This window comes from Dunckerocampus dactyliophorus, chromosome 10 (genome assembly GCF_027744805.1).
Source record: "Dunckerocampus dactyliophorus isolate RoL2022-P2 chromosome 10, RoL_Ddac_1.1, whole genome shotgun sequence".
NCBI lineage: Eukaryota > Metazoa > Chordata > Actinopteri > Syngnathiformes > Syngnathidae > Dunckerocampus > Dunckerocampus dactyliophorus.
This window is the reverse complement of record NC_072828.1, coordinates 1,929,460-1,951,095: the sequence shown is the minus strand read 5'-3', so window position 1 is coordinate 1,951,095 and position 21,636 is coordinate 1,929,460. Positions and strand designations below refer to the sequence as shown.

General features: G+C 43.1%; 1 protein-coding gene across 3 annotated transcripts; it reads left to right on the top strand.

Moving 5' to 3' along the window:
• The first annotated feature begins 68 nt into the window (after nucleotides 1-68).
• matk (megakaryocyte-associated tyrosine kinase) lies at nucleotides 69-16,011 on the top strand. 3 transcript variants are annotated; one of them, XM_054788814.1, is made up of 13 exons: nucleotides 69-143; nucleotides 228-272; nucleotides 3,717-3,833; nucleotides 3,988-4,103; nucleotides 4,309-4,528; nucleotides 8,285-8,378; nucleotides 8,456-8,521; nucleotides 11,261-11,360; nucleotides 11,470-11,554; nucleotides 12,741-12,814; nucleotides 12,877-13,078; nucleotides 13,591-13,677; nucleotides 13,969-16,011. In XM_054788814.1, exons 3-13 carry the CDS (start codon nucleotides 3,717-3,719, stop codon nucleotides 14,158-14,160), a joined length of 1,353 nt encoding a protein of 450 aa, XP_054644789.1. In that variant the 5' UTR covers nucleotides 69-143; nucleotides 228-272; the 3' UTR covers nucleotides 14,161-16,011. The 3 variants fall into 3 exon arrangements, with proteins under 3 accessions (XP_054644789.1, XP_054644788.1, XP_054644790.1); XM_054788813.1 differs by having other exon boundaries at nucleotides 106-272; XM_054788815.1 differs by lacking the exon at nucleotides 13,591-13,677 and having other exon boundaries at nucleotides 106-272.
• The last annotated feature ends 5,625 nt before the right edge of the window (nucleotides 16,012-21,636 follow it).

Here is a 21,636-nt window from a genome sequence, read left to right as displayed (position 1 = left end):
GCAGTTATTGAGGAAGTGCTGTGACAGAATGATAAAGGGCGTCAGCATGTCCTCTCCTTACTGGTGATAGACAGTGTCGACATAGAATGACTGACAGTGTTGTCCCTTTTGCCTGAGGAAGACGTCTGTCCACGTTGCCTCAGGTAGTAAAACATTCATTCGTCACCAAGAAAGGTCTTTCCCTCATGGTCTACTTATTGAATGTGTTTTTGTTTTATCTTTCAAAGGTGTCCAAGACCTCCATCAAACCTTGTGACCTGCTCATAGCAAAGGTATTATTGGTTTAATTTATTTCGAACATGCATATGTCCGAAAAGGAATAGGAAGAAGCAGAGCTTATTTAATCCTATCCCCTTTTTGTAGCACATCAATTGCTAATACATACATGTGTTTACATACACATACACACACACACAAACACGTGCATACAAACACGCACATACATATATATACACTTACATCTGCACCTACACAAGTATGCACATATACAGTATACAGGTACACAAATGCCTTTTTTTTTTCTCCCCCCTTTTTTTCCTCCTTTTCCTTTCCTTTTCCCTATGAATTTATCCTTTCCTTCCTCTCATGTTGATATCCACATCTTCTTTGGTTTTGCACTGCTAGTGACGCTGGGTTTGTATACAAGAGTTCCTTTTATGAACTATGTCAAGGTTATTGCAATTATGCTTATTGTCATAGTCATATGATCTTTAATATGTTCCCAGATCGCTGATATCTTGGACAACAAGCACTCTTGCGACTCCTGGACTTCCTTTTAGTTTGATGTAGAATTTCCCGTTAGTGCTCCAAGTGTTTGTATCTTTCCTTTCCTCAGGTCTCGTGCTTTTTTGGCAATGTCAGAATTGCGTTTTGTGAGATGCTCATTCATGTAGACGTTGGTGCCTCTTGGCTTCTTTCCCTGTTTCAGCAGTGCAGTTTTGGATTCTCTGTTGGTGAACTTAATGACGACAGGTGTGGTGTTGTTTCTGCCATGGAGTGGGACGCAAGTGTCAATACTGTTGACATCGACATCCACCTCCTTCGAGTGTAGGAAGTTAGCAATCTGTTGCTTTATTGAAGGAACATCTCTTGACTTGGGTGTGACTTGGAGCCCTGTGAGGACCACATCATTCATTTGTGCCATCTGATCCATCTCGTCAATGAAGTTTTTAATTTGCTCCTTGATATTCTCCTTTGCTTCTTCTTCTTCCTCAAGGGTGGTGCGAAAGTCAGCATTGTCCTTCAATAGTGCCTTGATATCATCCTATAAAATGTTGATATCATTGCATAGTGCTCTGTTTTCTTCCCTGGGGTCTTTAGCGTTCTTAAGATCAGTACATGAGGTGGCTTCCATATGGTTTATAGCCTCCTTGAGAGCAGTGCGCAAGGCAGCGTTATCTTCCAATAATGCCCTGATATCATCCTGCAGAACCCTAACATCCTTGCAAAATGCTGTATTTTCTTTACGGTTTATCGCTTCCTGAAGAGCAGAGCGCAAGGCAGCATTGTCATTCAGCAGTACCTTAATGTCGTCCTGCAGAGCCTTGATATCTTCCATAGGGTATTTAACCTCCTTAAGAGCAGCGCTCAGGTCTGTAGTTTCATCTTGCAACTTCTTGACTTTTTTTCTTAGTTCTTTGATATACTTGTTCTGTGCTCTATTTTCTTCAGACTGTATCTCTGCAGTTGAATGCAGCTTCTCAATTGCTCGCATTATTTGTGGTAGAGTGATCTCTCTACTCTCTAAGTGACTAGCGAAGGTTTCGTTGAACTTTTTGGTAGCATTTTTCCACTCTAGGTATCCTGGAAAATTTAGGTATCTTGACTCCACTTCGAATTCAGAGCCAGAATCATTTTCCTCTGCAAGTTCAGAGCCAGAATAATTTTCCTTTGTGTTTGACATTGTTGCTAAGCAACCTCTTTGAACTTCAGCAGTTCGCTAGTTAGGTAGACTTGCTAGCAGGTATCGATACTTGTATCTGTACCTCTCGACTATCCAAGTTAAAGTTGGGGGGTTCAGCAAGCAGCACTGATCTTGTGTTCATAAAGTATCGTTTTGTTACGCCCAAGAACTACTTTACTTGCGTAGTGACACCACACACTCGCTCACAATGCCTCAGGCGACTAGCCAAAGGTAACGCTATATATTGGAGCTGCCGCCACTGCTGCTGCTGTGTTTTTGTTTTTGTTGCTAGGTTTCGCGTTCCTTTCTATGTTGCTATGTGAAATCAATGCACCCAGGAAGGAAGTTCCCAAAATATATTAAGTATGACATGTTGTCATGAATGTACCTGTTACTACATGCTCACAGCATGGATAGAAAACCAGAAAACCTTGATGGAGGTGTTTTAATAGCAGGCTTTTTAGGCCAAATAGGTGCGTCCCATTACGTGCATGAATGAGCTGCCTTTTTTTAATCTGTTTTTATATCTTTACAACGCACAGAAAAGTGAAAGACGTGTTGATGGCTCATGATTGTGGTTGATGCGAAAAATCCCCCAAAAAGTGCACTTTTCTTTGAAATATCTGCACATGCAGTGTATATTCAATTTGGCAGTGTGCCGGCTGCATTGGGTACAGCTGTACAACCGAATGAAACGCCGTTAAAAAGATTATTTTCAGTTTTGATTGACAGTAATCTTATTATTATGGCCGCAGTGGTGTAGTACAGGGGTGTCCAAACTTTCTTCACCAGTTTTATATTTTGTAAAGAATACTAAGAAGTTATACACTGGTGTGAAAAAATGTTTGCCCCCTTCCTGAATTGTTATTTTTTTGCATGTTTGTCACACTTGTTGTTTGTTTCATGTTTTATATCATCAAACCAATGTAAATATTTTACTTTTTTTATTTTTAAATGAAACCTTTTACTAAGGGAGAAAAAAAATCCTAATCAACATGGGCCCGTGGCCCGCCCCCCGTTAAAACGTAACTTAACTGAGATGAATTGAGATCTATCAGTGTGGAAAAGGTTCTAAATCAATTTCTCAAGCTTTGGGACTCCAGCCAACCACAGTGAGAGCCATTATCCACAAATGGCCAAAATATGGAACAGTGGTGAACCTTCCCAGGAGTGGCCAGCCAACCAAAATGACCCCACGAGCGCAGCCACGACCCCACAACAACATCCAAAGAACTGGTGTTAGCTAACGTTATGCCAACATAATTATAGTAACATTTTTAGCATTTTCTGCGGTAGGCACTTATACAAACAGTTAGTGCTATTATGCTAGGTGTTAGCATTGTTAGCATTCTTTAAGTCATTCCAACCCTTCCATGGTGTGTTTTCATGGTCAAGGAATGTAAATATGTAGATAAAATAAATGCAGGACTAATATTTATGGTGTAAATCACAGTATGGGGGGGAACTATGGCACTTGGCTGCACACTGAGTGCTTTTCTAGTATTTTTCTTGTATTCATGGTGATCTTATCGTGGGGATTGCACGCTCAAGAAGCCGCGTGCAGGTAAAGGCAGGGGCCACTGACATGGATTTTATGGATCTTTTAATTGACTAATTAGAAACACTTTTTAAAAATTTGATGTTACACTTTCTGTTTGAACTCCAAATATAAAATAAATAATTGTATTAAATAATTTTTCAGGACCAAAAGGAGCCACAACAAGGAGGCGGAAGAGCCGCGGGATGCCTACCCCCGCCCTATGATGAGTTTGTGACAGTATTGTGGGTCAACACTTTCATTGTTTGCCTGCAGATGAGCTGGAGCTCTGGTACGCAGTGCGTTGCCAAGGGAGACCACAGGAAGCCCAAACCGGGGGAGTTGGCGTACCACAAAGGAGACATCCTCACCATTGTTGACACGAGTATAATTGTACGCTTCCAGGCAAAAGAAAAGTATATTATTCAAGCTTTAGGGGTACGCTAGCTTACCTTGGGACCCTTTACACTTGACTTTTACATGTCGGGAACATGCATTGTCCTCTTTGTTGCCCTTGAAAGACTGAAATGGACTTATTGTATTCTAGAGTAAGGGATGCTACAAAGCCAGACACAACTCCACCGGAGACGAGGGCATCATAAACTGCGCCAACGTGCGTGAAAGAGGAGCTCTGCGCGTGGATCCGAGCCTCAGCCTCATGCCGTACGTGAGCTCTTCCTCAAAACGTCGGCGTGTTTTCACAGGAAACTGGACCGTCACATCAGCAGGAAGTGTGGCGGCTGACATTTTTAGCAAAGGGGGAAACTCTTGTGACTCCTCAAACACCCTCATACCAGTCAGAAGACTAACTTCCCCTATGCTTTGAAATGCCAAAACGGCCTGATGTCGCTGACCTGTCCTCCTGCAGATGGTTTCACGGGAAGATCTCGGGCCCCCATGCCGTCTGCCAGCTGCAGCCGGCGCAGGACGGCCTGTTCCTGGTGCGGGAGTCCATCCGGCACCCCGGCGACTACGTGCTGTGTGTGAGCGTGTGCGGAGAGGTCATCCACTACCGAGTGTTGCATCAGGACAACACGCTGACCATCGACAGCAAGCAGCACTTTTGCAATCTCATTGACATGATAGAGGTACTTTTATTCTGTGTGCACCAACATCCATCACAAGCCACCGTCATAGAGCGCTCTTCATGGAGGGGCGGTGCTGGATAAAGCCGCCCCCGGTCCGTTTGCTTGTCCCATTACCTCTATTCTGCTATATTGCTTTGTGGATTATTTCCAGTCCTCAATTTGGAGTCGCTCTGATTATACACTGCTCAAAAAAATTAGAGGAACACTTGGAAAACACATCAGATCTAAACTGGGGGAAAAATGATCTTGAATATCTGTCCTGATAATAAGTGAGTGATGTATTAGTAACAAAATGATGCCACATAATTTGATAGAAATGAAAATGATCACCCTATAGAGGGGGGAAATCAAAGACACCCCAAAAATGAAAGTGAAAAAATGATGCAGCAGACTGGTCCATTTGGCTAAAATGTCATTGTAGCAACTCAAAATGATTCTCAGTAGTTTGTGTGGCCCCCACGTGCTTGTACGCATGCCTGACAACGTGGGGGCATGCTCCTAATGAGACTACGGATGGTGTCCTGGGGGATCTCCTCCCAGGTCTGGACCAGGGCATCACTGCGGTACCTGGACGCATGGAGGAGATTCCAGGAGACAGGTAGTTACTCCAGTAGAGCTGGACAGGGCCGTAGAAGGTCCTTCAACCCTCAGCAGGATTGGTATCTGCTCCTTTGTGCAAGGAGGAACAGGATGAGCACTGCCAGAGCCCTACAAAATGATCTCCAGCAGGCCACTGGTGTGAATGTTTCTGACCAAACCATCAGAAACAGGCTCCATGAGGGTGGCCTGAGGGCCCGACGTCCTGTAGTGGGCCCTGTGCTCACTGCCCAGCACCGTAGAGTTCCATTGGCATTTGCCATAGACCACCAGAATTGGCAACTACACCACTGGTGCCCTGTGCTCTTCACTGATGAGAGCAAGTTCAACCTGAGCACATGCGACAGACGTGAAAGGGTCTGGAGATGCCGTGGAGAACGTTATGCTGCCTGCAACATCATTCAGCATGACCACTTTGGTGGTGGGTCAGTGATGGTCTGGGGAGGCATATCCCTGGAAGGACGCACAGACCTCTACAGGTTAGATAACGGCACCCTGACTGCTATTAGGTATCGGGATGAAATCCTTGGACCCATTGTCAGAACCTACGCTGGTGCAGTGGGACCTGGGTTCCTCCTGGTCCACGACAATGCCCGACCTCATGTGGCTAGTGTATGCAGGTAGTTCCTGGAGGATGAAGGAATTGATACCATTGACTGGCCCCCACGTTCACCTGACCTGAACCCAATAGAACACCTCTGGGACATTATGTTTAGGTCCATCCGGCGCCGCCAGGTTGCTCCTCAGACTGTCCAGGAGCTCATTGATGCCCTGGTCCAGATCTGGGAGGAGATCCCCCAGGACACCATCCGTAGTCTCATTAGGAGCATGCCCCCACGTTGTCAGGCATGCGTACAAGCACGTGGGGGCCACACAAACTACTGAGAATCATTTTGAGTTGCTACAATGACATTTTAGCCAAATGGACCAGTGTGCTGCATCATTTTTTCACTTTCATTTTTGGGGTGTCTTTGATTTCCCCCCTCTATAGGGTGATCATTTTCATTTCTATCAAATGATGTGGCATCATTTTGTTACTAATACATCACCCACTTATTATCAGGAAAGATATTCAACATCATTTTTCCCCCAGTTTAGATCTGATGTGTTTTTGAAGTGTTCCTCTAATTGTTTTGAGCACTATATATTGTCTAAGGTGGCTGCTGTCATTAATTACTTACAAGAGGAGAGATCACATTAATTCAACGGCAAATCTCTGCTCTGCTGTTCTACTGCAAATTTTCAGAGTTTGTGGAATATTTCCAGTCGAATGCTGAGTTGTTCTCATTAGTGTTTGTTTTGTGTGAGGTTGTCGCAGACCTAAATTATAATTTGTTCGGAGAATAATCAAATTAATTAAATGACATGTTCTGTTCTGCTGTTTTACTGCAATTTGTTTTAATGACTTAGGGTTTCCAGTCTTCAGTCATTCTGAATATAAATTTTGTGCAAGGTGGCCGCTGTCATTATTTCCGAGAGGAGGGATCACATACATAATGACATGTTGTACTCCACTCTGCTGTTCTACTGCAATTTTACTGACTTTATGGATTATTTCCAGTCTTACTTGGAGTCGTTCTGATAATATACTGTATTTTGTGCAAAGTGGCCACTGTCCTTAATTGGGGAGGAGTAGTGGCATTAATTCAATGACAAATTCTATTCTGCTGTTTTACTGCTAATTTTCTGACATAATACAATATTTCCAGTCTTATGTGGAGACTTACTGATTATAAATATTTTGTGGAAGGTTGCCACTGTTACTAATTACTTGCGAGATGAGGGATTGCACATGTTCTGCTCCACTCTGCTGTTGTACCGCAATTTTACTGATTTCATGAACTACAAGTATTTCCAGTCTTGTTTGAGGTCGTTCTCGTTCGTATTTTGTTTTGTGCAATGCTGCCGGAGTCCTTAATTTGTGAGAGGAGGGATCTCAATAATTAAATGACACCTTCTATTCTGCTGCCTTACAATTTCTCTGACTTTGGGGATTATTTCCAGTCTTCCTAAGAGTCGTTCAGATTATATACAGTATTTTGTGCAAGATGGCTGCTGTCATTAATTACTTGCAGAGGAGCAATCACATGAATTATAGTATATAACACATTCTATTCTGCTGTTTCACAGCTAATATTCTGACTTTATGGAATATTTCCAGTCTTATTTGGAGTCTTTCTGATTATATATTTTGTGGAAGGTTGCTGCTGTTGTTAATTACTCGCAAGAGGGTTCACATTCATACAGTGACACATTCTACTCTACTCTGCTGTTAGACTGCAATTTTTCTGATTGTGTATTATTTCCAGTCTTGTTTGGAGTTGTTCCCATTAGCATTTTGCTTTGCGCAAGTTTGCTGCTGTTCTTACTTGTGAAAGGAGGGAGCGCATTAATGAAATGACACCTTCCATTCTGCTGCCTTACTGCAATTTCTCTGACCTTGGGTAATATTTCCAGTCTTATTTGGAGTCTTCCTGATTATACTGTATATTTAGTGCAAGGTTACTGCTGTCACTAATTATGTGCAAGAGGAGTGGGTGCATGAATGGAATGACCGTATTACACACACAAAGGTAGTCTCGGGTGTGCACATGCTGTGGGTTTCACTTTATGATGACTTTTGAGTCTTAGTATCTTATTTCTATTATGAACTGTGTTGGTTATCATAAGACCTGCAGTGTCATTCTATGACTGAGCTCCGTTGCAGGCGTGCATGTGCTTTTGCGTGGAATCGTGACCACCTCTTTCAGCCGTGCCAAAAGAGGGGGAGCGTGCCGTGACCGCTAGTCAAACGTACCGTGCTTTAGTCGTTTAGGCGTGTCCCTAGGCGTGGCAGGATTGGCCTAGTGTGAGTATGTCCCGGTCATCCTTTCTATTGTGAGTGTAATTGGCTGTGGTGTTGAAGCGCAGTATTACATTTCATCCACAATAGCAGAAAAGCAATTAACAATTGTCCAATGTTGTGGAACTAAACACGGACGTATTAGCAACCAGCGTTGAGTGTCTGTCATGCAGGAGAACACTGAGGTAATCAATGACGGTATTAGGCACCGTGACTCATGCATGACCTCTAAATGAGGAAGACAAAAGAGGAATGATCCGATGTGATTGCACATGAGTATCATCCAGCCTTGCCGCTCTTTGTTTCCTTCTTTGCAGTTCTACTCTCACAACAAGGGCTCCCTTGCCCAAACGCTCCTCAAACCAAAACCAAAACACGGAGCCAAGTCGGCTGAGATAGAGCTGTCCAAAGGTAGGAAATCACAATTTTTTTTTTTATATTCATTGATGTTACAAGCAACACCTTACAAGAAATGTCTCCTCTTGTAGCTGGATGGTTGCTGGACATCACTAAACTCACACTGGGCAGCAACATTGGAGAAGGGGAGTTTGGTGGTGAGTATTGTTTGGGCTACCGTAAATTTCGGCGAATAAGCCGCAGCCACTAGATTTTGAGGGAAAAACAGATTTGTACGTATATAAGCCGCACCGGTGTATAAGCCGCACGTGTCCACGTCATAAAATGGCGTATTGTGGCGCGCACGAGGCCGTGAGGACCAGTCAGCTCTTTGACAGGAGCCAATCACGAGCTATGAAAAAACTCATGACGAGCTTGTCAACCCATTGGAAATTGCAGGAGGTCATTACTCAGTATAACAGTCTGACTTACATATTAATCAACAACAACATTAAACTCATCACACAGCAACTTAACACTCAAACATTATACCTCAGACATATGCAAACATGTACCAATAGAAGTTTAATATGGAAAAAAGTTCATTAGAGTAGCATAGAAAATGGTGGATGGCGCTGCAGCCTCTGTCCACCAGAGGGAACCAGAGGACCAGAAGCCCAGAGGGAGACTGACGTCATTGCAGTGCCCCAATGAATGTGTTGCTCAGACACAGTTTCCCTTTATGGGAAAACGTTAAAATGTTGGGTTTTTTTTAAATTTTGTATTAGTTTGTATATTGGTCAGGTACATCTTTTGAGTGTTAATTTGTGTGTGATGAATTTATTGTTGTTAGTCAAGTGTTCTTTGAAAGATGAGACCGTGAGTCAGACTGTTATGTTGTTATACTGGTATGTATAAGGACCTACTGTGATTTGCAATGGTTTGACAAGCTTGTTGTGGGTGCACTGATAGCTCGTGCTTGGCTCCTGCCAAAGAAAGAGCTATTGTTTTCTCACTGAGGTCTCAGTAAAGGAGATGTCACGAGATTAGAATTTACCTGTAAATTAGCCACACTGCTGAATAAGCCACAGAGTTAAAAGTTTAAGATGACAGTAGTGGCTTATACACCGAAAAGTACAGTACTTTAAATGCTCTCCTTCTAGTGTGTACTTTTTAAAGGAAAAGTGCACTTAAAAAAAATAAAAAAAATGCCCTTCACCCACAATCCTTATGTCAGACATTTTGTGAGACATACATTCATGACAACATGTTATAGTTACAGTATTTTGCTCATTTTAAGCCCTTCCTGGGGGCATTGATTTTACACAGCAGCAGAGAAAGGAACGCTACACCTAGCGTCCAAACCACAGCAGCAGTGGCGGCAGCTCCAATATGTAACGTTACCTTATGCTTGTGGTCTGAGGCGTTGTGAGCGAGTGTGTGGTGAAGCTAGTTGCTAGCCGGCTAGTAGCTAGCCGTTGTGGTGTGGCGAGGTGTCACTATGCCAGTAACGTAGTTCTTAGGGGTAACAATGTTAATAACAATAATAATAACAACGTGGCTCATACACAGCTCACGTTAGGTAAATGAAGCGTTGTTGGCGCTTTTTGGAGGGTTTTTCAGAATGCTTTATAAGCAGAATAGGTGTGTCCCATCACATGTATTAATTAGCTGCCTCTTTTGATCTGTTGTCATAGCTTTAGAATGCACAGAAAAGAGAAAGACGTGTCTCACATAAGGATTGTGGATGATGGGCAAAATTCCCCCAAAAAGTGCACTTTTCCTGTAAAGCGCGTGTAGAAAAAGCCAACGTAAAACTACCAACAGGAGGTTACTTACAGCCACAGGTGCTAATGCAACTGTTTCTTGTTTATTTTACAAAATGTATGTATTGTATTATGTATTGCCGCTTCTCAGGTAGCAGGATTACGCAAACATTACACCAGCAATTTCCATCCCATTTTGTGAAGGTGTTGTCAGTTGTGCAACAGTGGAAGGAATCAACTGGTACATGCTAGGAATGGAATATTTCCCACTCTTGTTTTTTTACAAAGTACGGCAACATTTTTGTGCTTATACGCCACAGGGACATAACACACTCAGAAGACCTTTCACTTGGAACAAATGCACCCTGTTGTTTTTAATCTATGTTTGCATATCTAGTTTCTAGATATGCTAACTTTGTCATCTCTGCCCGGGGAGCGCTTGGCTGACAGAAGCCATAAAAGAAACAGAGATGGGTTGGACTTGGCTAAACCTTGGTTGGCAGCTAATTGCTCTCTCCAGTGCTGGCGTTGCTTGTGTCTACTCGTTTGACTGAAATTGTAAACTGTCCACCTGGGTGGACTTTGTCCCTGTAAAAGGGCTGGTCCCAACATACCGTCCTGCCCATCTAATCCTGCTCCATCAACCAGGAATGTAAGCATTCTCCTCGCTGTAGAATCAAAAATGCTTGTCCCGTCCAGTCTTCCAGTCTCTAGATGTGCAAAGCTGGTAGAGACACACCCCAAAAGACTTGCAGCTGTAATTTCAGCGAGAGGTGGTTCCACCAAGTATTGACACAGGGGGGCTGAATACTTTTGCACGCCATGTTTTTCAGTTTTTTATTTTTATTTTTTATTTGAAAGTCACGTACAATTTTCCTTCTACTTCGCAATTGTGTGTCGCTTTGTGTTGATCTTTCATCTAAAATGCCAATAAAATATATTTACGTTTGTGGTCGGAACGTGACGAAATGTGGGAAAATTCAAGGGGTATGAATACTTTTTCAAGCCACATTTGCTGTTACAGGGGGGTTTAAACGGGCTGCTAGTGTGTGTGTAAATCTACCACCACGTTATCGTAAGCGTGCACACTGCTGATTGCAGAAACATAAATCTGATGCTCGATGATATCCCCCTCCTTTTTGCTTTTGTTAACTTTACCTGGTTAATTGCATGCCTAACGGTGTCCTCCAGCTGTGTTTGAAGGCGACTATTTGGGCCAGAAGGTGGCAGTCAAGACCATTAAGTTTGACGTGACTGCACAGGCCTTCCTGCAAGAGACCGCCGTGATGACGTACGTCACTTTCCTTGTTTGATATCAACATTTGTAACTGTTGGAGGTGATGCCGTTTGACTGCTGTGCATCTCAGCAAGCACACTTGTCTTGGTTTGTCTCCTTCCAGGAAATTACGCCACAAAAACCTGGTGGGCTTGCTGGGTGTCATCTTGCACAAAGGCCTTCTCATCATCACAGAGCTCATGATGAAGGTACGCACTTGCTGCATCGGCTTCTATTACCTTTCATGTAGATCACACTTGTGTCCAAACTTTTTACAGCAGCGTACCCCTTCAGACATGTACCCCCTACTCCTGCACACAGAAGTGGTGGGGTTAAACAATCTCTGCTTCTTCCTACCCCTTCCAATTTTCACAATTGTACAAATGTAACCTTCAGTATCTTTTTTTTTTTTTAAGCCAAAACCATACATCCATCCACTTTCTTCGGGGGGGGGACTGCAGTCTAGCAGCTCTTCCAGTTCCCCCGGGAGGACACCGAGGCGTTCCCAGGCCAGCTGTGAGACATAATCCCTCCAGTGTGTCCTAGGTCGGCCCGGGGATCTTCTCCGGGCTGGGCATGCCCGGAACACCTCACCAGGGAGGCGTCCGGGAGGCATCCGGACTAGATGCCCGAGCCGCCTCAACTGGCTCCTCTCCTTGTGAAGGAGCAGCGGCTCTACTCTGAGCCCCTCCTGGATGAGTGAGCTCCTCACCCTGTCTCTTAGGGTGAGTCCAGCTACCCTACGGAGGAAACTCATTTCAGCCGCTTGTATCTGTGATCTCCTCTGCGTCACAATACAAAGCTCATGACCACAGCTGAGGGTGGGAACATAGATGGAGGGGGTAAATCGAGAGCTTTGCCTTCCTGCTCAGCTCTCTCTTCACCATGACGGTCCGGTACAGCGCCCGCATTACTGCAGACGCTGCACCGATCCACCTGTCGACCTCACGCTCCAACCTTCCCTCACTCGTGAACAAGACCCCGAGATACTTAACTCCTCCACCGGGAGCAGGACCTCATTCCCAACCCGGAGTACCCGAAGTACCCTCCAGTCCAGCCAAAACCCTAATGTTCTATAAACACAGTGCACAGACCAGTGTTGTATTTTGCCATAGAGCCTGATGACATTTTCTACATTTTGAATACAGTAAATTCAAGATTCAAGAGCTTTATTGTCATATGCACAGTAAAACTGGTGGTTCTGCTATGCAATGAAATTCTTGTTCTGTTCATTCTCCCAGAAAAAGAAAGAAAGAAAAACACAAGAAAAAGAATAAGAACATCAGAAACATAAATACCAATAAATTAAGCAACAACAACAGAAGAGACATTAATACAATAAATAAATCAATAAATAAATATTGAATGTTTTGTGTGTTTATAAACGTGTTGCAGGGAAACCTGGCCAACTTTCTTCGGACGAGAGGCCGTTCGATCATCAGCTCCGTGCAGCTGCTTGGCTTTGCACTGTGAGTATATTTATATGTTTTACTCGTATGTAGTATTTATGGATGATCCACCGTGTCTACAGTGATGTGTGTGAGGGAATGGAGTTCCTGGAGTCCAAGAAGCTGGTGCACAGAGACTTAGCCGCTCGCAATATCCTGGTCTCTGATGACACGGTGGCCAAGGTCAGCGACTTTGGCCTAACCCGGGCTGCTTCCAAGGTGTCCGATAACCAACGGGCCAAACTGCCTGTCAAATGGAGCGCCCCTGAAGCTCTGGGGAAGGAGGTTGGTGGATGGAGCATTTATAGATCACTTATTACCAACAACTACCTGCTAGGTGCACCTTCATGGTCTAATGAGATTAAACGTTTTTCTGCACTCAGTATAAATTTGTGCGTTCATACACTAAACTACCACCATGGGGAAAATTCCTGCAGTAAAATAGCTAGAATGCGATCATGCTAACAGTTAGCATGCTAGCACCTGGCAAGGTAGTGCTTAGTTCTGTCAGTGCCAAGTTCTATTGTGTTCCTACAGCACGCCATGTTTGCCATATTTGCATTTTGACATGAGTAAAATAGCTGAAGTGCTATCATGCTAACGTGCGTGATAGCACTGAGTGAGATTATGCAGAAAGCGCTAAAGCAATTCTGTAATGATTTAACGTTGTGTTGGATCTCATCCCATTGTTAAAGTCTACCTAATGTCATGCCAGGCCCATGACGGAAGATGCTTTATTTTTTTAATGGGCCCGTTTGAATGTTTTCATTTGTCCAATGTTTGTCTTGATACTGCAGAAATTCTCCACAAAGTCTGATGTTTGGAGTTATGGTGTTCTTCTGTGGGAAATCTTCTCCTACGGTCGTCAACCATACCCAAAGATGGTATGTCAGGGGTGTCCAAAGTATGGCCCGGGGGCCATTTGCGGAACTGTTTTTTTTTTTTTTTATTGGCCCGTGCCACTTCTAAAGCTATTTAACAAAACTATAACAGCAAAAATGGAAAAATCAATTTTACAAGACTAAAATGAAAATGCTAAGTGAGAAAAGTTGTAATTTAACAAGAAAATGCGTTTTGGGGGGGTTGAAAGGCCCTGATATACTGTAGCAGCTATATGATTATAGTTGATGGACAGTTGAGTTCTGAATGCATCTTCTTCCGTTGCTGCGCTGCAGTCTCTCAAGGAGGTGAAAGAGCGAGTGGAGGGAGGCTACCGCATGGAGGCCCCGGGCGACTGCCCCCCCGCTGTTTACGCCCTTATGACGGCTTGCTGGGACCAGGACCCTCGCAAAAGACCTGCTTTTCACAAACTGAGGGAGAAAGTGGAACAGCAGATGCATAAACACAGCCCGGGTTCTGGGTGCTGATGGTGTCAGGCGTCCTCCATAACAACTCCAGTAATCATCTTCTATTGGTAGATATGTTCCTTGACTGGAGGAAGAAATATTTATTATTGTGTGTACTTACTATAAATGTATGTTTTTTTAATTGGCACTATTTATCTACAGTATATACTCTATCTATGCTTTTAATATTTTACAAACCATTTTATCTACTGTATTTATTATTCTATTGATTGTCTTCATGTCTGTCTTCTACCATCCGTTGTACCGTGTTAGCGTTTAGTTGTCTTATCGTGACAGCATTCTGTCGTTTTAGGAGCTAAACTTTGTAGCATTCTATTGTTTTAGTAGCAAACCTTTTAGCTTTCTATCGTTTTAGTAGCAAACCTTTTTAGTGTTCTATCGTTTTAGTTGCTGACCTTTTTAGCATTCTATCGTTTTAGTAGCTAACCTTGTTAGTGTTCTATTGTTTGAACAATCATTGCCTCAACTTAGCATTCTGTTAGCATTGTATCACTTTTGCATATTTCATTGTTAGCATTGTATCGATTCAAATTTTGCGTTCAAGCATCATACTGTTAGCATTCTTCTTGCTGTGGCATCACATGACAGGAAAAACTGAAACAGTGCAGCGTTCTATCGTTTGAGCTGTCATTCCCTCAACCTAGCGTTCTGTTATTTTAGCGTTGTAGCACTTTTGCATATTCCATTTTTAGCATTCTATTGTTTGAGCTGTCATGCTTTCGATTTAGTGTTCAATTATTTTAGCATATTCCATCTTTAGCATTCTACTGTTTGAGCTATCAACTTTGCATTCTGTAATTTGAGCATTTGACCTTTTTAGAGTTCTATGGTCTGATCAGTCATTCTATCAATTGAAATTTAGCGCCGTTTTAGCGTTTAAGCATTTTATGTTTATACTGTTAGCATTTTTCTCTCGTCAGATGACCCCTGACAGGAAAAAGTGCAGCATTGTATCATTTGAGCTATCATTCCCTCAACTTAGCCTTCTATTATTTTAACACTGTAACACTTGAAGCAGATTCCATTTTTAGCATTGTATTGATTTAGAATCAGCGCTATGTGGTTTGAGCGTTCTGTCGTTGGATTTGTCATTCTCTCGAATTAAATGTAGTGTTTAAGCATGTTAGCCTTCTGTGACTATTATGCTCATCATTTGCGCTATCAGCTTGTCATTGCAGCATTTTATTGTGAATGTGATGCGTTGGTATTTGGGTTATGCCAAAGAAATCTGGTCGGGAATGAAATATTGGAAGTGAAGTTGTAATGAAAGGTTACATCATACTGTATGTGTATTTGCTGCAGCTCCACAATGAATTTCACTTGAAGGGTGAGCAGACAATGAGGCGTCTTTTCCTGGATTGTTGTCACATCGGATGAGCTTTCAATCCGTGTAAGCTCGGTATTTGTCTCCGTCCCGCGAGACACAAACCCAAATTGAGGCTTGATCCTTCGTGTGTCCTTCTGGCTGGTCCATAGCATTTATTTCTTCAATCTGTTCTTCGCCTCAAGCTCCGTAATGGGATGAGCAGCAATTTCGCCTGCAAGGATTTACAGCAATGTCCAAAATTCTAATAAACCTTTGATGGGAGGTTTGCGTGAAGGATTGCTGGGTGCTGCTAACTGGGGTGTGCTTTTTGCCATCCCCGTGGCCATATGTTAACGTTGGCTCTAAAGCCTCCTAAGGTGGCCTTTCTGCTTTAGTTTGACAGACAACAAGCTGTCTTTTAATCAGCATTAAGTCAAGCATGCTAATGCGATATTTTACTTTTTCCCCCCATCCCAAACATGTCTCTCTTCTTCACTTCTTCCACCGGAAGGACGTGATGCTTGCTACCAGCTGGGTTATTCAAACCAAAGACAACTTGGGTGGTGGTCCCTTTTTTCCCAGAAGGGTGACAGGAGGGTGTGCTCCAACTATCGGGGATCACACTCCTCAGCCTCCCAAAAAAAAAGGAAAAAAGGGCAAGGTCGATATTGCTGAGATGCAGGCTATCTGTAAAAAATAAAACCAACATGCCAAAGTTGCATCCTTGCATTTTTCAGTATGTGGCCCTCGCTGGAAAAAATGTGGACACCCCTGACATAAAGCTTCGCTGTACCGGACCGTCGCGGTGAAGAGAGAGCTGAGCCAGAAGGCAAAGCTCTCAATTTACTGCTCCATCTCTGGTCCCACCCTCACCCATGGTCACGAGCCTCGGGTCGACTTGGATTGCAGGTACAAGCGGCTGAAATGAGTTTCCTCCAAGGGTGGCTGGACTCACCCTAAAAGAGGGTGAAGTCATCGGTCATCCGGGAGGAGCTCCGAGTTCAGGGAGTTGGGGTGGCTCGGGCATCGAGTCCGAATGCCTCCCCTATGCTGCCCTCATGAGGCATTCAGGCCATGCCTGGGGGGAGTAATGATCTGCTCTGTCTTTAGGTGGAGCAGGACAGTGATAGTAATCTGCCACTGTAACTGCTCTTATGTGGGGAGATGATGCAGGTTGTCCATGATGGAAAGGAGCCTAATTATCTAATTATGAATATGATACTTGTAATTATTAATAGTACATTATGATATCGTAGTATAGTATTTACTAATAATACCTACATGTAAACTGATCATTCCAGCATCACAGTTGGTGCTTGCATTGTATTGTATGTACTTTTTATTTATCCCACAGCGGTTTGCAGGCAACGGCGGTTTGCATTGCAGGCCAAAAAAAAGGTTGCGAAAAAAGTTAGAATGTTATTACAAGAATAGAGTCAAAATATTATGGGAATAAAGTCCTAAAGTCCTAATTACGCAAAAAATTAATTATTATTATTAATTAATTATAATTAGATGTTTTGAAGTTTCCCCAAGCACTTGTCGCCTCCCGTATCCTCATGCAAAACCACAACTAGCACGCTTTTGAACTTGTCGGTATGCTAATGGATTCCCTCGAAACTCAGCATCATGATGGTGCTAACGGATAATTGTGTTTATCCTCGAGCGTTTGGCTCTGGTTAGCTAGTAAATGTAGTCCTTTAGGTCAATAGGTTGAGCAGTTGTGTAGATTAGCTTGTCTGCTAAGAACAATCCCGCTAAGACGTGTATGTTTAGCCCACAACGTGCTTCAGTCTGGCTAATTAGGTCAGGTCGAGCACACTTTTGTCAGTCTTCTTCTTAAATATTATCTTTAGAATGTGCCGCAGGCCATGAACATTACGACAGATTTCTTGTTAGAATACGATTCTTTTTCTCTCGATATTTTGACTTTATTCCCATGTTATCATTTTTTTCCCCAAGCTTATTTTCCAAAAATGACAACTTCTTTTTTTGTTTGTTTCTTAAAAATAATATTACGTTAGCTTTAAATGATTTTTTCATGAATATTTCCACTCTATGCCCGTAAAATGACATTTTTCATCATACATTACGACATTTTTTCTCGTTCCAATTTGATTTTTTTTGTCTTAATATTTAGAGTTTTTTTTCTTAAATTTTCTCGTCAGAATGTGCCACGGGCCGTTAAAAATAAGCTGCGGGCTGCAAATGCCCCCCGGGGCCGCCCTTTGGACACACTTTTGGTTTCCTGTGTTTTGTTTTGTTTTCTTTCTCATAATATTAAAACTTTTTTTCTTTAATATTGCAACCCTATGCTACTAAAAAGACATTATTTTCTACAATAGTTTTCTTGTGTGAATGCAACTTTTTTCTCTTAATATTATGACTTTATTCCAAATTAGTTTTCCAAAAATTATTTATTTTATTTTTCTTTTCTTTAGTTTTTTAATAATACAACTTTTTGAAATGATTTTTTTTCTTTATTATTTATATCTTATGCTACCAAAAAGACATTATTTTTCCTCCTAATTTAATGAGTTTATTCTCGGAAAAATGATGACATTAATGTCATTACAATATGACTTTTTTCTCTTAATATTTTGACTTTATTGTCATAAAATTACAGCTGATTTTGCCTTTTTTTGTATTTTCAGTTTTCACACTTTTGTCCCTTTGTTTAGTTTTTTTTCTCATAATATTACAACTTTTGTTCTTTAGTATTTCTAACTTATGCTACAACGTATAATATTTCAACCCTATGCTACTAAAAAGACAAAAATAATGTCTTTGTAGTGTCATCATATCATCATATTATGAGTTTATTCTCATAAAATTGTGCCATTCGTCTTGTTAGAAAACGACTGAAATATTTTGACTTTATTCCCATAATATTATCATTTTTTCCCAGACCTGATTTTCCAAAAATGACGACTTCATTTTGTGTTGTTTCTTAATAATAACAATATTGCAACTTTTGTTGAAAATGTTTTTTTCTTTAATATTTCAACCCTGTGCTACCAAAAAGACATTATTTTTCCTCCTCATATAATGAGTTATTCTGCTAAAATTGCACCATTTTTCTTGTGTTTGTGTTTGTTTGTCATGGATCCTGTGCAGAAATTGGCTAAGGGGGCGCAGTGTAGTTTTCAAGCTGCTTGGTTTTATCAAATGACAACATAAGTCGTCCTGATCCTATTAAAGTTAAAAGCAGCTAACGTGTAAATGCGCAGTGTCAGCTTACTGAGGGGGGTGGGGGTGGAGGTGGGGGTGTGGCCGGACAGAGGCAAAGGAGGGAAGAGTGAGGCGGCGAAGGTGGATTCATGTCATTATAAATAATACAGAGCATCATGGAGTGGACTCGACCTGCAGGCTGCATTCATTTGAAGTTGCAAGTAGTAAAAATCAGCAGTACTTTGACAAGAATAAAGTTAAAATATTAACAGAAAAATCGAGTGAGAAAAAAATTATAATTTTACCACAAAAAAAACTTTTTTAGTAACAATGTTGAAATATTTTTCAAAAAAGACATTTTAAAATTTTTTTTTTTTTTTAAACAAGGAATAAAAGTTGTAATTTGGGGGAAATTAGGTTGGGTAAAAAGTCACAATTATGAGAAGAAAATTTACAAGAACAAAGTTCAAATAGCTCGAAATTAAAAAACACAACAAAAAAAACATCAACAATGGAAAAAACAGCAGTGATTTTAGGAGAATAAAGTCAAAATATGAAGTGAAAAAAGTAGCAATTTTACGAGAATAAACTTGTAATATTTTGAGGAAAAATAATGTAATTTTAGTAGCATAGAGTTGGAATATTAAAGAAAAAATATATTTTTTTCTAAATTGTAACATGAGAAACAAGCAAAATAAAGTTGCAATTTTGGGGGAAAAAGTCATATTACGGGAATAAAGTCAAAATTACAAGAAGAAATTTGAAATTGAAAACATCAGAGATAAAAAAAAAAAAACAGCAGTAATTTTACGAGACACACCATTTTACAAGAATACATTTGTAATATGAGGAAAAATGATGCCATTTCGTAGGATAGTGTTGGAATATTAAAGAAGCAGTGCGTTATCATCTCCTCCCTGAGCTACCACCTTATCGTGGTGGAGGAGTTTGCGTGTCCTGATGATCCTAGGATTTTTATATCCCTGGTAGGGTCACCCATGACAAACAGGTCCAAGGTGAGGGACCAAACAAAGAGTGGCTCAATAGACCTCTATGATGAAACAAACCATTGGACCACGTTTTCCCTTGCCCGGATGCGAGTCACCGGGGCCCTCCTCTGGAGCCAGGCCTGGAGTAGGGGTGATGGCGAGCGTCTGGTGGCCGGGCCGGGCACAGCCCGAAGAGACAACATGCGTTCACCCTCCATTGAGCTCACCACTCATGGAAGGGGCAAAAGGGGTCGGGTGAAGACCTTGGCGGTCCAATCTTCGGCTACAGAAGCTAGCTCTTGAGACGTGGAATGTCACCTCTCTGGCAGGGAAAGAGCCTGAGCTGGTGCACAAAGTTGAGAAGTTCCGGCTAGATATAGTCGGACTCACCTCAACGCACAGCAAGGGCTCTGGAACCAGTCCTCTTTAGAGGGGCTGGACTTTTCCACTCTGGCGTTGCCGGCAGTGAGAGGCGACGGACAGGGGTGGCAATTCTTGTTGCGCCCCGGCTTGTGAGCTATATGTTGGGAGTTTAACCTGGTTAACGAGAGGGTAGTTTCCCTCCGCCTTCAGGTAGGGGGATGGGTCCTGAGTGTTTGTGCTTATGCGCCAAACAGCAGTTCAGAACACCCATCCTTTTTGGAATCTCTAGAGGGAGTACTGGAGAGTGTCCCCTTCAGGGGATTCCCTTGTTCTGCTGGGGGACGCTCACGTTGGCAGCGACAGTGAGACCTGGAGAGGCGTGACTTGCGATTAAGGCCCCCCCCCCCCCGATCTGAACCGCTCGTCGCAGATTGTCGATAACAAACACAATGTTCAAGCATACGGGTGTCCACATGTGCACTTGGCACCAGGAGATCCTGGGCCGCACTTCCATGATTGACTTTGTTGTCGTACCATCGGACTTGCGGCCATATGTTTTGGACTTTTGGATGAATAGAGGGGCAGGGCTGTCAACCGATCACCACCTGGTGGTAAGTTGGCTCCGATGGTGGAGAGGATGCCGGTCAGACCCGGCAAGCTCAAACGTATTGTGAGGGTCTGCTGGGAACAACTCGCAGTCACCTGTCAGAAGGAGTTTCAACTCCCACCTCCGGGAGAGCTTCGACCATGTTCCGAGGGAGGTGGCGGACATTGAGTCAGAATGGGCCATGTTCCGTGCCCCCATTGTCGAGACGGCTGATCGGACCTTTGGCCGTAAGGTGGTTGGTGCCTGTTGTGGCGGTAATCCCAGAACCTGTTGGTGGACACCAGTGGTGAGGAATGCCGTCAAGCTGAAGGAGTCCTATCGGGCCTTTTTGGCTTGTGAGACTCCGAAAGCAGCTGACAGGGAGGCAGGCCAAGCGGTCTGCGGCACTGGCGGTCGCAGAGGCAAAAACTCGGACGTGGGAGGAGTTCGGAGAAGCCACAGAGAACGACTTCCGGGCGGCTTCGAAGAGATTCTGGAACACCATCTGCCGTCTCAGGAGGCGGAAAGCAGTGTACAGTCAACACCGTGTATGGTGGGGGTGGTGTGCTGCTGACCCCGACTCGAGATACTGTGGATCGGTGGAAAGAATACTTTGAAGACCTCCTCAATCACACCTACAACGTCTTCCAATTAGGAAGCAGAGCCTGAGGAGTCCACGGTGGGCTCTCCTATCTCTGGGGCTGAGGTTGTCAAAAAGGTCCTCGGTGGCAGGGCCCTGAGGGTGGATGAGATCCGCCCATCCAGAGTTCCTTAAGGCTCTGGATGCTGTGGGCGTGTCTTGGTTGACACGACTCTGCAGCATCGCGTGGCAGACCAGGGTGGTCCTCCTTTTTAACGAGGGACCGGGGGGGGGGTGTTCCAACTATCGTGGAATCACACTCCTCAGGCTCCCTGGTCAGGTCTATTCAGGGGTTCTGGAGAGGAGGATCCGCCAGATAGTTGAATCTCGGATTCAGGAGGAGCAGTATTTTTTTCGTCCTGGTCGTGCAACTGTGGACCAGCTCTACACTCTCAGCAGGGTCCTTGAGGGTGCATGGGAT

What these genes read in the sequence shown, in the direction of transcription:
- matk (XM_054788813.1), top strand. Translation starts at nt 186, where the DNA reads ATGGTCTACTTATTGAATGTGTTTTTGTTTTATCTTTCAAAGGTGTCC. An exon ending in ATCTCATTGACATGATAGAG is followed by an intron (nt 4,529 to 8,284) that starts GTACTTTTATTC and finishes CCTTCTTTGCAG; the next exon opens with TTCTACTCTCACAACAAGGG. An exon ending in CTGAAGCTCTGGGGAAGGAG is followed by an intron (nt 13,079 to 13,590) that starts GTTGGTGGATGG and finishes TTGATACTGCAG; the next exon opens with AAATTCTCCACAAAGTCTGA.